This window comes from Larus michahellis, chromosome 1, assembly GCF_964199755.1.
Source record: "Larus michahellis chromosome 1, bLarMic1.1, whole genome shotgun sequence".
Lineage (NCBI taxonomy): Eukaryota > Metazoa > Chordata > Aves > Charadriiformes > Laridae > Larus > Larus michahellis.
The window spans coordinates 215239970-215253545 of record NC_133896.1 but is presented as its reverse complement, the minus strand read 5'-3'; the positions used below and the strand labels follow the sequence as shown (position 1 = coordinate 215253545).

The following is a 13576-nucleotide window of genomic DNA, read 5'->3' as shown; positions in this document are numbered from 1 at the left end:
CATGTGCCCATCCTTGGAGGGAGGGCTCCTGTCTGAGCATCAGTCCTGATTCCAGCTCCGGTTCCATCTCCTGGGGGAAAGGGGAGAGCGGACAGTCTCTAGTCCCAGTCCCAGTGCCCGAAGGGGAAAGTCCGGTCCCCAGTTCCATTCCCGATTCCATCCATGGTCCCATCCCTGGAGGGGGGACTCCTGTCCTGGCCCTAACCCCGGTCCCATCCCCGGTTCTATCCATGCTCCCATCCCCGCAGGGAAAGGGGGAAGCAGTCGGGCTCCTGTCCTGGTGCCAGCCGTGATCCCATCCCCGAAGGGGGGGGTGCTCCTCCCCCAATCCCTCCCATGTTCCCACCCTTGGAGGGGCAGCTCCTGTCCGAGCATCAGCCCCGGGCCCAGCCCTGATCCCATCCGTGGTCCCATCCCCGGAGGGGGGAGCTCCCGTCCTGGCCCTTAACCCCGGTCCCATCCCCGGAGGGGGGGACTCATGCCCTAACCTCAGTCGCATCTGTGGTCCCATCTCCGGAGCGGGGGGAGGGTCCTGTCCTAGCCCTAATCCCGGTCCCATCCCGGTTCTATCCATGCTCCCATCCCCGGCGGGTGGAAAGCGGGGGAGCGGTCGCTCTCCTGTCCCGGTCCCAGCGCCGGCCCCAGCCCCGGGAGATGGGTGTCTGGCCCCGGTCCCAGCCCTGATCCCATCCCCGGAGGCGGGGGGGAGTCTTGTCCCGATTCCCTCTCCCTCGGGGGGGGGAGGCGGTCCCAGCTCCGGTCCCAACCCCGGGGAGGGCGGTGCGGTCCCGGTCCTGCCCCGCTCCTGCCCCGCTCCCAGCCTCGGGGAGGGCGGTGCGGCCCCGCGGCCGGCCCCCGTCCCGCAGCCCGGCTCACACGCGGCGGGCCCGGGCCCGGGGGCGGGGAAGGACCGAACCTCGGGCATGGAGCTGCCTCCGCCGCCCGCCTGAACCGAGCGGGGCCGTCGGCACGGAGCCACCCGGCTCGGCATCGCCCGGTGAGCGGGGCCGCATCCAGCCGGGGGGTGCGGGAGGGGGAGGCTGGGGGGGGGGTGCGTGTCCTGCCCACGCAGGAGGGTGTGCGACAGTGTGGGACGGGGAGGGGGGTGTGTGTGTGACCTCCGGGGTGCGGGTGGGCACATGGGTGGGGGGGACACGCACGGACCCCTGGGCACACACACGGGTGGGGGGGACACGCACAGACACACGCACATGGCGGGGGGGCACGCACGGACCCCTGGGCACACACAAACACTGCACATGGGTGGGGGGGACACGCACTTGGTTGGGAGGGGACACACAGACCCCTGTGCACACATGCACATGGGTGGGGGGGACACTCACTGACCCCTGTGCGCGCACACACACACAAGCATGGGTGGGGGGGACACGCATGGACCCCTCCGTGCGCGCGCGCACACACACACGCACACGGGTGGGGTGGCACTTGCTGCTGGGCGGGTGACATGGGTGACACAGGGTCCCCATGCACCCAACGCAGGGAGCGGGCCGCTGCAAGGGCTGAGCTGACCCCCGATTCTCCTCCTGGCTATGGGGGCAGCTCACACCCCACGTACTGTGACTAAAACTGCCCCAAAACCCCCAAACTGACCCAAAGACAGGGTGGGCAGGGCAGTGGCGGGCAGCGAGCTGCTGGCATGGGCTGGTGCTGGCATGAACGGTGGAAGCCAGGCACTCGAGGAAGCCTTCTGGGCTCCCTTTGCTCCTCTTTGCCTGAATTACTTGATTGTTTGTGCATTAATTCCCAATAATCTCTTTTGCCGCTCAGTTTCTTCCTTCCCGGGGGGAATTCGCTGGCTGTTTATCAGGGGTTTCCTGTACACACCTCTGGTAAAAGCCGTGGAGCTGCCTCCTTGGTTTACTCCAGCTTGTGTTTTTCCACCTCTTTGCACGCTGCAGTCCCTGTGTCATTTATTTTGGGATGTTTTAATTTGCACTGGGATCGGTGAGACTCTGCTTTCAAACCCTTGGACTCCTCCTAACCCCCAAACCCCCTTCCTCCCCGGAGCTGGGCGTGGGGTAGCATCTCTGTGGGAGCAACTTCAAGGGCGAAATGTCTTATTTCTCTTTCTGCTCCACTTTTCTTATCGGCTTATTGCAAAACCCATTTGGCAACCCGCTCTGCCTTCCTGTGTGGGAGGAGGGGGAGCAGCAAACCCCGCTCTCGGGGGGCTGCCGGTGCATGTGGCCCGAATTCCTCTTCCTCATTTATACCCAACCAAAGGGAACTTTGGCCTTCGTCCTCGGTGGCCGATGGGCTAAGGAGCTTCGGAGTCAAGGAGGAGACCCCTAAAATGCTGCTGAGTCCTGGAGCTCAGCCGCATCCCGGGGCTTAGTGGATTATAAAACCCCGAGAAGTATTTTTGACTTATCCTGGCACCGAGTGGCTTTACCCCGTCTCTGCCCGATGTGATTTTTATCTCCGGTTATTGACATAAAGCCAAAGCCATGAATAGTTCGCTGGCAGCGGAGCGTGCTGCCGGCCACGCCGTCGTCCCTCCTCAACGCTGATCATCACCCATTAGAGCCTTAACGGGAACCGGTCCATGAAGCAAAGAGCCTTTTGCTCCCACGGGATGCAAATTATTCCCCAAAGTCCACCCTGCGTGGGTTTTGGTGCAGCTTTGCCTTTGCTGTAACTGCTGGTGTCATGGTGGAGCCTGATAATTGTGTTATCCCTGCTCTCGGATGCTGGTTATCTCCCGGAAGGGCAGCGTGCGTTTGGTTTTGCCGGGGGTTGTTGTGGCGGTGGTGGCTGATTCCCTTGATTTGGGCAGGAGGCTCTTTGGGCTCTGTGGAAACATCATTTTTTTTCCCAGATACGGGGCTTGTAGGGTAAAACGGAGTTCCCAAAAGCAGGCGATCAGACAGAAACCGATCCCACACTCTTCTCCCGCTCCGACCATCGTGTCCTCCGGTGAGCACCACAAAATCTTGGAGGGCAGAACCAACGTCAAATTCCTGGTGTAAAAACCAGCACCAGGCTGCACCGTATCCCCAGGAAGCCTAAAGGATGCGAGCGCCCCGTTTTCCCCCTGCAATAAATAAAACTCAGGGTTTAGAGGCTCAAAGAGGATGTCATCTGCCCTCAACACCTCCGGGATGCTGCAAGGTCTCCCGGAGGGGAGGTGATGTTGGGATGCAGGGGGAAAATACACAGGGAGCATCACTTTTGCAGTAGGAGGAAGGGAAATGTTAGATCTGGCAGTGAAGGGATTAAATATTGGCCAGGGTGATATTTGTTTCCAGCAGGATCCATCCCCGGAGACCTGCCGTGCTGGGAACTCAGTCCGGTTCAACGGAACGAAGGCGGCTTTAATTACGCAGGATTGCCGGCACCGATGGGTTTAGTGCTTTTATCTAATTCACCCTAAAGCCACAGCTTTGGTTAATCCGGATTGACTTCCCATGGTGTGGACGAAAGCGGGAGGTTTTGGTAGCGCCTGGGAAGCGGAGGCTCGAAGGGAGACTGATTCAGGGAGGAATTCAGGGAGTTTCTTGGGGAAATCCAGAAATTCCCAGAAAAAGTCATTTGTAAGTCATTATATCTTTTATCCAAACTCATACTCCCCTTTTTAGCTCGGGTCAAGTGGCTGAAAAGCCCTCTAGGAAACCGGAACTCCCCCCAAAAATACTTTTCAGGGAGAAAACAAATTTAACTCTGCGGCTTCTCAGCCTGGGGGGGGGGACGAGGGGAAACTGAGGCACAGGGACGCTTTGGTGGAGCAGCTTTGTTTTTGCCAGCCGGAGTGGAGCCACCAATGCCCTCTAATGTGCATTTTTGGGGAAAAAAAAGTAGCAACATGGATTCTTTGCAAGCTCATTTTTGGGAGGAATGAGAGTTTCTGGCTATGGATGGGGTAAGGGGTAGGTCAGATCCATGGGGAATAAAAGAGGGGGCATTGCCTGGGGCTCCGGGCAGGGAGGTGGATGAAGCCCCTTAAGCGGTTTAAACCTTGCTTTTGAGTATCTTGGAAATATATATTGGAGGTGTCTTGCCTTGGGATCTCTGGAGAGAAGCGCCGGGGAGCGATACGGAGGGTGGGACCGGGACAGCTGGGGATGTCCTCAGCCCACGCTGGTGGCTGGAGCCAGCCCGGAGGAGAAAGGCGCTGAAGGTCACGGCAGCAGAAAGGAGCCAAATGAAAAGGGCAGATGAAAACCAGGGAGGTTGACCAGGCTCGAATTTCAGCCCGGTCCCATCTCACGTCTCCCAACCAAACAGGCTTGGGAGCATCCGAATGCGCCGCCTGTTTGCTTTTGGTGGCAGCGGGTTTCAACCACGGTCCCAACGGGGAGAAAAACGATGCCAGGTCGTTAGCTTCCCAGCGTCTCGAGTAGTTCCTGAGCCGGAGCGAGGATTTTGATGAGTCCGCTAAATGCCTATAAATTAGGGCAGGGAAAACACCCACGCTCTCCTTGTGTCTCTTGCAAAGGAGGCGGTGGGGAAGATGCAGTAAATGGATCGTGGTTTCGACCTCTGGCATAAAACGACGGGAGCCGCGGTCGCAGTCGGTGCATCTGCGCCGCCTGGGTTTGATTTCTCAGGGCTTCACACCAGCAGAACGAAGGGCTGCGTCTGTGAGGTCCTGCCAGTAAATTAACCCACATTAATTATTTGGGAAGGTCAATTAAATCTCATCAAGGCCCCCCACCCCCCACCCCGTGAAACGCATTCATCGCAGCCGCGATTTGGTCGCGCTTTGTTTGCTTGCGGGACTTGGCTTCTGCTGGCAGGTTCCCAAGCGCGAAACACGGCGGGATGGATGGTGAGCGCTGGGATGGCACCAGGAATGCTGAAAAGTGGGTCAGAAAACAGGATTAAAGCCCTTTACTTGGTGATTCAGCACCCGACCCACCGTCCCTGGGTGCTGCACGTCCTTCAGCTGCCCGTGACCTTCTCTGATGACAGCCCCCTCCTTCCCCACGTTGACTCATCTCAATATCCCTGGCCCGGCTGTGGTAGATACCGTTACGGGAGCATTTTGGGATGCTGACATCACATGCACATGCCTGTGGGTATATATTTTGGAGGGCACGTGGCTGCCAGGATTGCAACACTGATCTGCCTGGCCTCCTCTCCTCACAGGGCTCCTCTCCTGTGCTGCCTTCATCCACTACAGCTGATGGTACCTGTTTTCTGGGGAAAAAAATCCCATGTCCCATGGGATAAACAGGTCCAAGGCCACACTGCAAAGAGAAAGGTGGTCCAGCCGTTGCAACCAGGTTCATCCAGACCCAACAAGTGGTCTAGTATGCAGGAGGCTGGTTGGAGAAATGCCCTTGCTGTGTACCAGTGGCTGGAGGGCACCTAAAAAGCTGTGCATGGTCATCTGCGTTCAACACCAGGAAAACGGTGGACGAGAAGCTCAACATGAGCCAGCGATGTGCACTTGCAGCCCAGAAAGCCAACTGCAGCCCCGGCTGCATCAAAAGAAGCGTGGGCAGCAGGTTGGGGGAGGTGACTCTGCCCCTCTACTCTGCTCTGGTGAGACCCCACCTGGAGCACTGCGTCCAGCTCTGGAGTCCTCAGCACAAGAAGGACGTGGACCTGTTGGAACAGGTCCATTGGAGGGCCACGAAGATGATCCGAGGGCTGGAGCCCCTCTGCTGTGAGGACAGACTGAGAGAGTTGGGGGGGTTCAGCCTGGAGAAGAGAAGGCTCCGCAGAGACCTTAGAGCCCCTTCCAGTCCCTCAAGGGGGCCTACAGGAAGGATGGGGAGGGACTCTGAATGAGGGAGTGTAATGATAGGACATGGGGTAATGGCCTCAAACTGAAAGACGGGAGATTTAGATTGGATCTCAGGAAGAAATTCTTGGCTGTGAGGGCGGTGAGCCCCTGGCCCAGGTTGCCCAGAGAAGCTGTGGCTGCCCCATCCCTGGAGGGGTTCAAGGCCAGGTTGGACGGGGCTTTGAGCAGCCTGGTCTGGTGGGAGGTGTCCCTGCCCAGGGCAGGGGGTTGGAACTAGATGATCTTTAAGGTCCCTTCCAACCCAAACCGTTCTGTGATTCTATGAAAAAAAACTCCTGCTGTGACCCTGGGAAGGGCCAGGAGAGCCATTGAAGCAGATGCAGGTGGTCCTCACCAAAGCATCGTGGTGGGCTTGCTTTTGGTAGTCATAGAAGTATTTATCCTGTTCGATATCCTCAGGGATTGCTGTTGCTTTCTCCCTCCCAGTTGTCCCCGCCGGGGGCTCGATGCGTCACTGTGAGAGCTGGCATTCGTGCCATTTGGCCCGTAGGCAGAGGAAAGGGCAGCTGCCGGCTTTTGTGCCTTCGCACGCCTTGGCTGGCCATGTCATCTCCGTCTGGCTCCCTGCGGATGCAACGCATCCAGGGGCGAGGGGGTGGACTGCGGCCACGGCCCTGACAGACACAGCAAGTTTTGTCCTAGGGATTCTGGGCCAAAGTAGGCAAAAAAAGAAAGGCTTTTGCATTTCCAGAAGGAAAAGGAGGGAGAGCACGATGACAAGGACAAGGCTGCCTTGTGAGCAGGGTTTTGTCTCTGTGATTACCCTGTTCAAGCCAACCAGCCCTGTTTGCTCCTTGTCCTGGAGATGTGTGACTTGGCACATCCGTGGTTGCGGAATGGCCTGGGGCAGCCCGTGCTGCCCTGCACGCTGGAGGAGATTCCCCACCCTGACTTACGGATGGGTTTGAAATGCCTTGTTAGGTTTTCTAGCTGGGGTTGCAGGAGCCTATGGGAAGGTGGGCTGAAAGATGGGGTGATCCTGTCCCCGTTGGTGCTCCAGAGCTGGGTGATGGATTGCGCGCAGGGGACAGAGGGGATGCAGACGTAGAGGCATGGAGAAACCACGTGCAAGGCTGAAGTCTCTGGAGCTCTGTAACCGTTCCCTATTCCTTTTAGGGCACCTTGTGTGGCTTTTCTTGGTCGTGGTGGCCTGTCTGACCCGTTTAATCAGCTGCCAGGTCTGCGGGCAACCTCTGTCTCATTGACCACAGATCTGCAAAGCTCAGACAGAAGGCAGAAGTTGAGGAGAAGCACAGCTGGAAAGTATTTTACCATCTGCCCAAGCACTGTCAACCCTCTCCTTCCGCAGGGACAAACCCTATTGCCAAGGGCTTGAGGGAAGCAGGATGAAGGGTGATGGGACCAAAGCTGAACTGGCTGCAGGAAAAGCAAAACCCCGGGGTAGGGACAGAGTGAGATGGGTCCTGGTTCCTCATGTTCATCGCAGAGCAGTTCCCAAAATTATATTTGGGTTTTTGCAGATGTTGCAGATTAGTCAGGGTGTGAGCGTGCGTGTGGTTTCTGCCCACGCCCTTGGGAAGCGTGAGCCTTGGCCAGCGCTGCTTGTGGTCTGCTCTGAGAGCAAAAGCAGTGAAATGGGGGGAACATGAGGGGAACATCAGTGGGGATCGTGTCCATGCCACATCTGGTCAGGTTGTTTGATCCAGTCCCTGGAGCAAGGGCTGGAATTATCCCCATGTGATGGGCTGGAGGCATCACTTCACCCCTTCTCCATTGACTGTGAGTTGTCAAGGTGCTTTTTAATGCCATAGGCCTTCACTTTGGTGAGAGATCATCCAGGTTGGCAGCTTCTAGGAGACTTTCATTGCCTCCTTCCCTGCAGGAGCTGGATTGGAGGTAGGGGCAGGATAGCTGTGGGTCAGAACGGTGCTCGTTTGCAAGAAAGGGCACATCCATGCCGTCCCACAGCGTGGTGGCACCAGGTTAGCGCTGAACCATTTAGCCAAGAAGGCTGGTATTGCACTTTTCCACCCAAAATCACGATGAGATTTGGGTCAGGGCACTTCCCACATGCTCATTCAAAGGGCACCTTTACCCAAACCTTTTCTCCTGCAGTAGCTCCTGGTCTCTGAGCTCCTGTGCTGGATTCATCTCCCTGTAGCCCCGTTTCCACGGGCTCCCCGTAACAGGGAACAGCAGCACTGGGCTCAGCACGTTCCATCCCCTGAGATCAAACTGGCTTGTTTTACGGGAAGGGAGGCCAATGCATTTTTATTTGATTCCTGGCTGATGGGCTTGCTGAGCGATCATGTGTCGGCTGGGTCGTGGGCTGTCCCCGATGCACAAAAGGGCCCTTGTCTCTCCTGATACAGAGAGTGCCAGACTCGGCGTGTCTGCGGAGACTCTTTCGAGTCCATTTTTCTCGTCTCAGCTGGTCATTCCCATGCAAAAACCAGCTTTGCACAAGCGCGGGCAGACTTTCTGGTGGTGGTGATACTGGAGGAGCAGGTCTCAAGGCCAGGAAGCAGGACGAGCGAGGTGGCCACCATCAGCCCAACCCAAGAAAAACCCTTGGCATTAAAACCCCAGCAGCAGCACCAAACCCTGTCAGAGCCCCTGTGGTGGAGAGCATGCTCTCTTTGGCAAAGTTTGGTTACCTTGGGGTAATCAAAGGGGCCTCCTGATGTTGTGGTGATGTTTGCTCTGCAAGAAGGAGCTGAGGACCTCTGAAATCAGAGCCTTGCCAGTGACGGTGATTGCTTGCGGAAGGGCACGGTTCCCTTTTCTTGCCTATTCTGCCTGGGGTTTGGTAGGACCCACCTTTCATGGTGCTTGGCTGAGTCACTTCTCATGGATGGTTAAGCACAGAGTGGAGCATCTTTGCTGTTCTGTAGCACAGGAGACCAAATTTCTGCATGAACATGGTGAGAAGGGTGGACTGGGGCATTGAGCTGGGCTGCAGGAAGCCTGAGCTGGACTCCTAGATTTGGGACCTGGGGTTTGTTGGTTACTTTAGAGCAGCTTGGTTCCTCCTGTGGGCTCCAGGTGCAAAATGAGGATAAATAAAACTCCCCTTATCTGCTCGACCGTAAGCCCTCCATGCTAGGTACTACCTCACTTGTGTTAATGCCCAACGCAATGAAGCGTTGGAGATGCCATGTGCTGGCAGGAGGCACGCACTGACACCTTTCGAGTCATTGTCACCCGTACTGAGATGGCACTGCCTGCCAGACAGCACGCCATACTTGCAGGTGGCTTTTGGATAGACACAGATAAGCGTTGATGGCAACCTTGACGGGAGGAGAAGGGAAGGGTGCAAATATGGTAGTGATAACAGCATAGACCCCGCAACGTGTCGTAGCACTGCGGCACTGGGGTTTTCTCATCTAACCCACCTCTTCCAGGGACTCCTCATCTCCATGTCCTTACAGCCTCTTTGCTTTCCCCCCAGGGCGATGGCAAACCTAACGACTCCTCCAGCCTGGACCAGAGTCATCAATAGTTCCTTGAACCCAGACGGCACAGGAGACAATGCCTACAAGTGCATATTTGATGAGGACTTCAAGTACGTCCTACTGCCCGTCTCCTACGGCATTGTGTGCGTGGTGGGGCTCTTTCTCAACCTGTTGGCCCTCTACGCCTTCATCTTCAGGATCAAGACCTGGAACGCCTCCACCACGTACATGTTCAACCTGGCCGTGTCTGACACGCTCTACGTGGTCTCACTGCCCCTCCTGGTGTATTATTATGCCATGGGGGACAACTGGCCCTTCAGCGTGGGCTTGTGTAAGATAGTTCGCTTCTTGTTTTACACCAACCTCTACTGCAGCATCCTGTTCCTCCTCTGCATCAGCATCCATCGATTCCTGGGTATCTGCTTCCCGCTGAAGTCGCTGCAGTGGGGACACGTTCGCTACGCCCGAAGGGTGTCAGTCATCGTGTGGGTGGTGACTGTCGTGTGCCAGTCACCCGTGCTGTTCTTCGTCACCACCAGCATGAAGCGTGACACCATCACCTGCCACGACACATCCAGCAAGGACCTCTTTGGCGAGTTTGTCATTTACAGTTCAGTGATGCTGGTGCTGCTCTTCTGCATCCCTTTCCTCATCATCATCATCTGCTACTGCCTAATGGCCCGGAGGCTGCTGCAGCCAACACGGGGGATCTCCCGGCTGTCCCGATCCAAAAAGAAGTCAGTCAAGATGATAATCATCGTCTTGGTGGTCTTCATTGTTTGTTTTCTTCCTTTCCATGTCACTCGTACTTTGTACTACTCCTTCCGGAGCTGGGACTTCAACTGTCAGACCCTCAATGCCATCAATTTAGCCTACAAGGTGACCCGTCCCCTAGCTAGCACCAACAGCTGCTTGGATCCCATTTTGTATTTCTTAGCAGGACAACGATTTATGAAGTTTGCAGGCAACAAAATGCCAGGGAAGCCTCAAAATGAAGTGGCACTGGGAATCGTGCCCAACAGTCACCTGGGAACAAGTAACGACACAAGCACGTTATCCAAGGATGTGAAATCCTAGCTCTGCTCTGGCATGGCCAGCACCGTCTCCGCGATGGAAGGGTTTATCCCAGGTGTGAAGGGAGGTCAGGATGCTTCAGGGTCTGAGGATTTTGGTGTTTGCAGTGCCTTGGCTTGCCCCCACTTCAGCATGGTCCGTGTTAAATGCACTCCTCTGCTTGTTGCTTTCAAACATATTTCTTCAGGAAGATGCTGCTGTGGTTGTACACACAAAGCCCGTATCTCTGCCTCTTCATCCAAGCCTGCCTCTCTGTTCGATGCTGAATGGCATCTCTCCACCAGGAGGCTGGGTGACCTCTATCATGGTGGCCAAATCTGTTAAAAAAAACAATCGTGCCCTGAATGTCTTCTATCATTTTCTAAAGCAGAAACGTTGTGTGCAAAAGGTCCCCCCTGAAGAAACCCATCTGCCTTCCTCCAGATTCCCTGGCACAGAGTTAGTGAGGGTTTCTCTGGGCCTTGGCAAGGAAGGAAAGGCTTTCGGTCGATGAGGAGTGTCAGCTGTGGCTCTGATAAACAAGTCGATGAAAATGTCAAGCACAAATATCACCCGCAGCGGGAAAGAGTCTCCCACAGCTTTGCATCCCTGAAGAAATGCTCTCCCAGCTTCAAGCCCTGGTCTCCGCTGGCAGAGATGGGAGGGGAGTCCCAGCTCCTGTCCAAGGGCTGGCTTCCCACTAAAAAGGGTGCTGGTGGACCCTCCATCCCACTGGAGTATGCTGGTACCATCCCACTGGAGTTTAGTGGTACCATCAAGCAGGTGCCCTGTAGATTTCTGCAGTGGGGTCAACACCTTCCAAAAGACCTATTAGTGCTTCCCAACAGCAACGTTCACTCCTGAAAAGCTTTTAGGCGCCCATAGCTTTCCCTCAGCTGTTGATTTTAATAATGATCCCCAGCTTATTAAAATTCAGGGTTAGCTCTCTATGTCTTGTTTTTAACCCACTTACTAGCGACTCATGTTTCCAGCAAAGAAGCGAAGACTGTTCCTCATCCCCTCGGCTTAGAGCTGCCACATCCTCATTGCTGCTCAGAGGTGACAGCCCTCTGTGACCTTTAGCAGCTTGCTGTGACCCAAAATGCTGCCCAGATGCTGCTGTCTGGTCTCCTCATAATCCCAGTAATCCCAGTGCTCCACTGAAGCCAGTCAGCGTAACCCTTACTGACAGTGCGGACCTTCCCTGTGAAATTTGGCTGCACTAAATCCTGGGGTTAGGAGCCATACCAGTAAACGTGGTGCTAAGCTTTGCCCCGGTCCTGTCTGGTTTTGGCCTTGCATCCCACATCAACCAGGAGAGTTCAAAGTAAACTGGAGAAAATGCCCACAGAACACTCCACCAGAAGGTCCACTTGGTCTTTCTCTATGTAATTGCTGGGTTAAACAGCCGAGAGCCCAGGCCCATCGTTTCCTTGCCCAGTCTTGCCACGAGGATGCTGATTCCTCACCCCAAAAATGAAAATTGCTTGTGCTGCAGCACTGGACGAGTCATATTTTGTAAAAGCAGCCCTGGCTCTATTTTAGGATTAGATAAACACTTTTGATCCTGGTTTAGAGCAATTCCTCAGACGACTTCTTAGTTCCTCCCATCCCTCCTTCCTATGAAGTGGCTTGGTGGAGATAAAGACACGCCACGATGTAGTCAACCGAGTTCAGCCAAGGACAACTGGGACCATTCGGGGTCAACTGGGAGGTTCTTGTGGTCCCGGCTCAGTGGAGCCATGGTCCCATGGAGGGCTCTTGTACCAACCAACAATGTCATAGCCACAGGAGGCAGAGGAGGGGACTGTCTCAGCTCTGAGCACCATCAGCAAAGAAAAATAGGACATTTGTAGGGTGGTTCATCTCATCCTTGAGTGAACTTTTAGGATAAGGTTGGGTTAAGATAGGAGTTGCATCGTGGCAGCACCTTTTTCTCCTTGTGCCTGGGAAGGAAACTTGGCTTTATGGGGAGGGTCATGGCACGATCACCGGGGCGAGACAAATAATTAGAAGAAATTAATTCAACCGAAGCACTGAACTGGTACAAATGTTACTCCAGGCCAGGTCTTGCCTAGTCTTCCACACTTGCCAAAAAGCAGCGTGAACACCAAGTTACGTGCTCTGAATAATTCAACAAAAGCGTGCTCAAAGTTCACTCCTGCAGTCCTGCTTGGTGATCCCACCTTTCTCTGAGCTGGCATCAGCTGGCTTCAAACCACCGCCTTGGACAACACTGCCAGTCCCATCGAAGGGGTCCCTCCGTGATCCTGATCCTGCACAAGCTAGTGACACTGTTCAGACTGAGAGCGGTTGGAGAGGTACCAACTGGAAATTTATACATAGATACTTTTTTGTTTGTTTGTTTGTAAAAGCACTAACTTATACTAAAAAAAAAAAGTGGGGTTTGTGACAATGACTGTACATTTTTATTTTTGTAACATGCAGACACCTGAGATTTCTTATAGTAAATAAATTTATTTCTACTACGAGCACTCTTCTGCCATCTCCTCTGATGTGTACAAAGAGGGGATACTGGGGATAGAAACTGGGTTGTTGAACCAGTCATAGACATATTTCAAGCTCCGGATACAGCTGTCCACACACGGGCTCCACAGTAGATACCTCCAGCATCTAAACTGCTGCAGGAGTCTATGGAAGAGCTGGTCGCCCCAAGAGGCAGGTCTTCTCATCCTTGGGCAAGGTGGGATGGAGCTGAGGTGGAGAGGGCTGCAGCTCATTGTGGAGGGTTTCACTTTATCTTGTTCCTGTCTCCCCTTTTCCATAAATCCCAGTAGCGCCAGTGCTAATCCCGCATCTTTGCTTCTTAGAGACAGGAAGACCCCGAGGAGCAAGTCAATGGTATCAGAATTTGCTGCAGAGATAGGTTGGAGCATCCTAGTACACCCCCGGATGGTTCCTTATAGCTGGTCAGAGCAAACCTCTGGACCCCAAAAGCCACCGAGCAGGTCTTCAGTCCTCCCTCCAACCTGTCCCCGGTGGGGTGGTGCAGCTCCTTGCAGTGTGTCCCTGGGCATTGCCCTGCAGACCTTTACAGCACTGCCCCGTAACTGCAACGGGCTGACCTGTGACCTCTGATTTACCCCTTCAAGGTCTGGCAAAAATTCAGGTAGGGTAGAAAATGCCCCACGAGAGACCACAGCTCCTCGAGTCCATCTGCCAAGCAAAACCTCCTCTGTGAATCTCCACCTAATGTGCCTTCAGTTCAGGGCTTGCAGGGGATTGGTACCACCCATTCTGGAAAAACCCAGGGGCAGAGAGAGCTGTATGGTCACAGCAGGGCTTTACAGGGGCCAAAAAACCTCTAGCAGCA

At 54.9% G+C, this 13576-nt stretch overlaps 1 protein-coding gene across 1 annotated transcript; it reads left to right on the top strand.

Moving 5' to 3' along the window:
• The first annotated feature begins 819 nt into the window (after positions 1 to 819).
• P2RY2 (purinergic receptor P2Y2) lies at positions 820 to 12737 on the top strand. Its single transcript, XM_074572282.1, has 2 exons — positions 820 to 997; positions 9186 to 12737. Exon 2 carries the CDS (start codon positions 9190 to 9192, stop codon positions 10264 to 10266), a length of 1077 nt encoding a protein of 358 aa, XP_074428383.1. The 5' UTR covers positions 820 to 997; positions 9186 to 9189; the 3' UTR covers positions 10267 to 12737.
• The last annotated feature ends 839 nt before the right edge of the window (positions 12738 to 13576 follow it).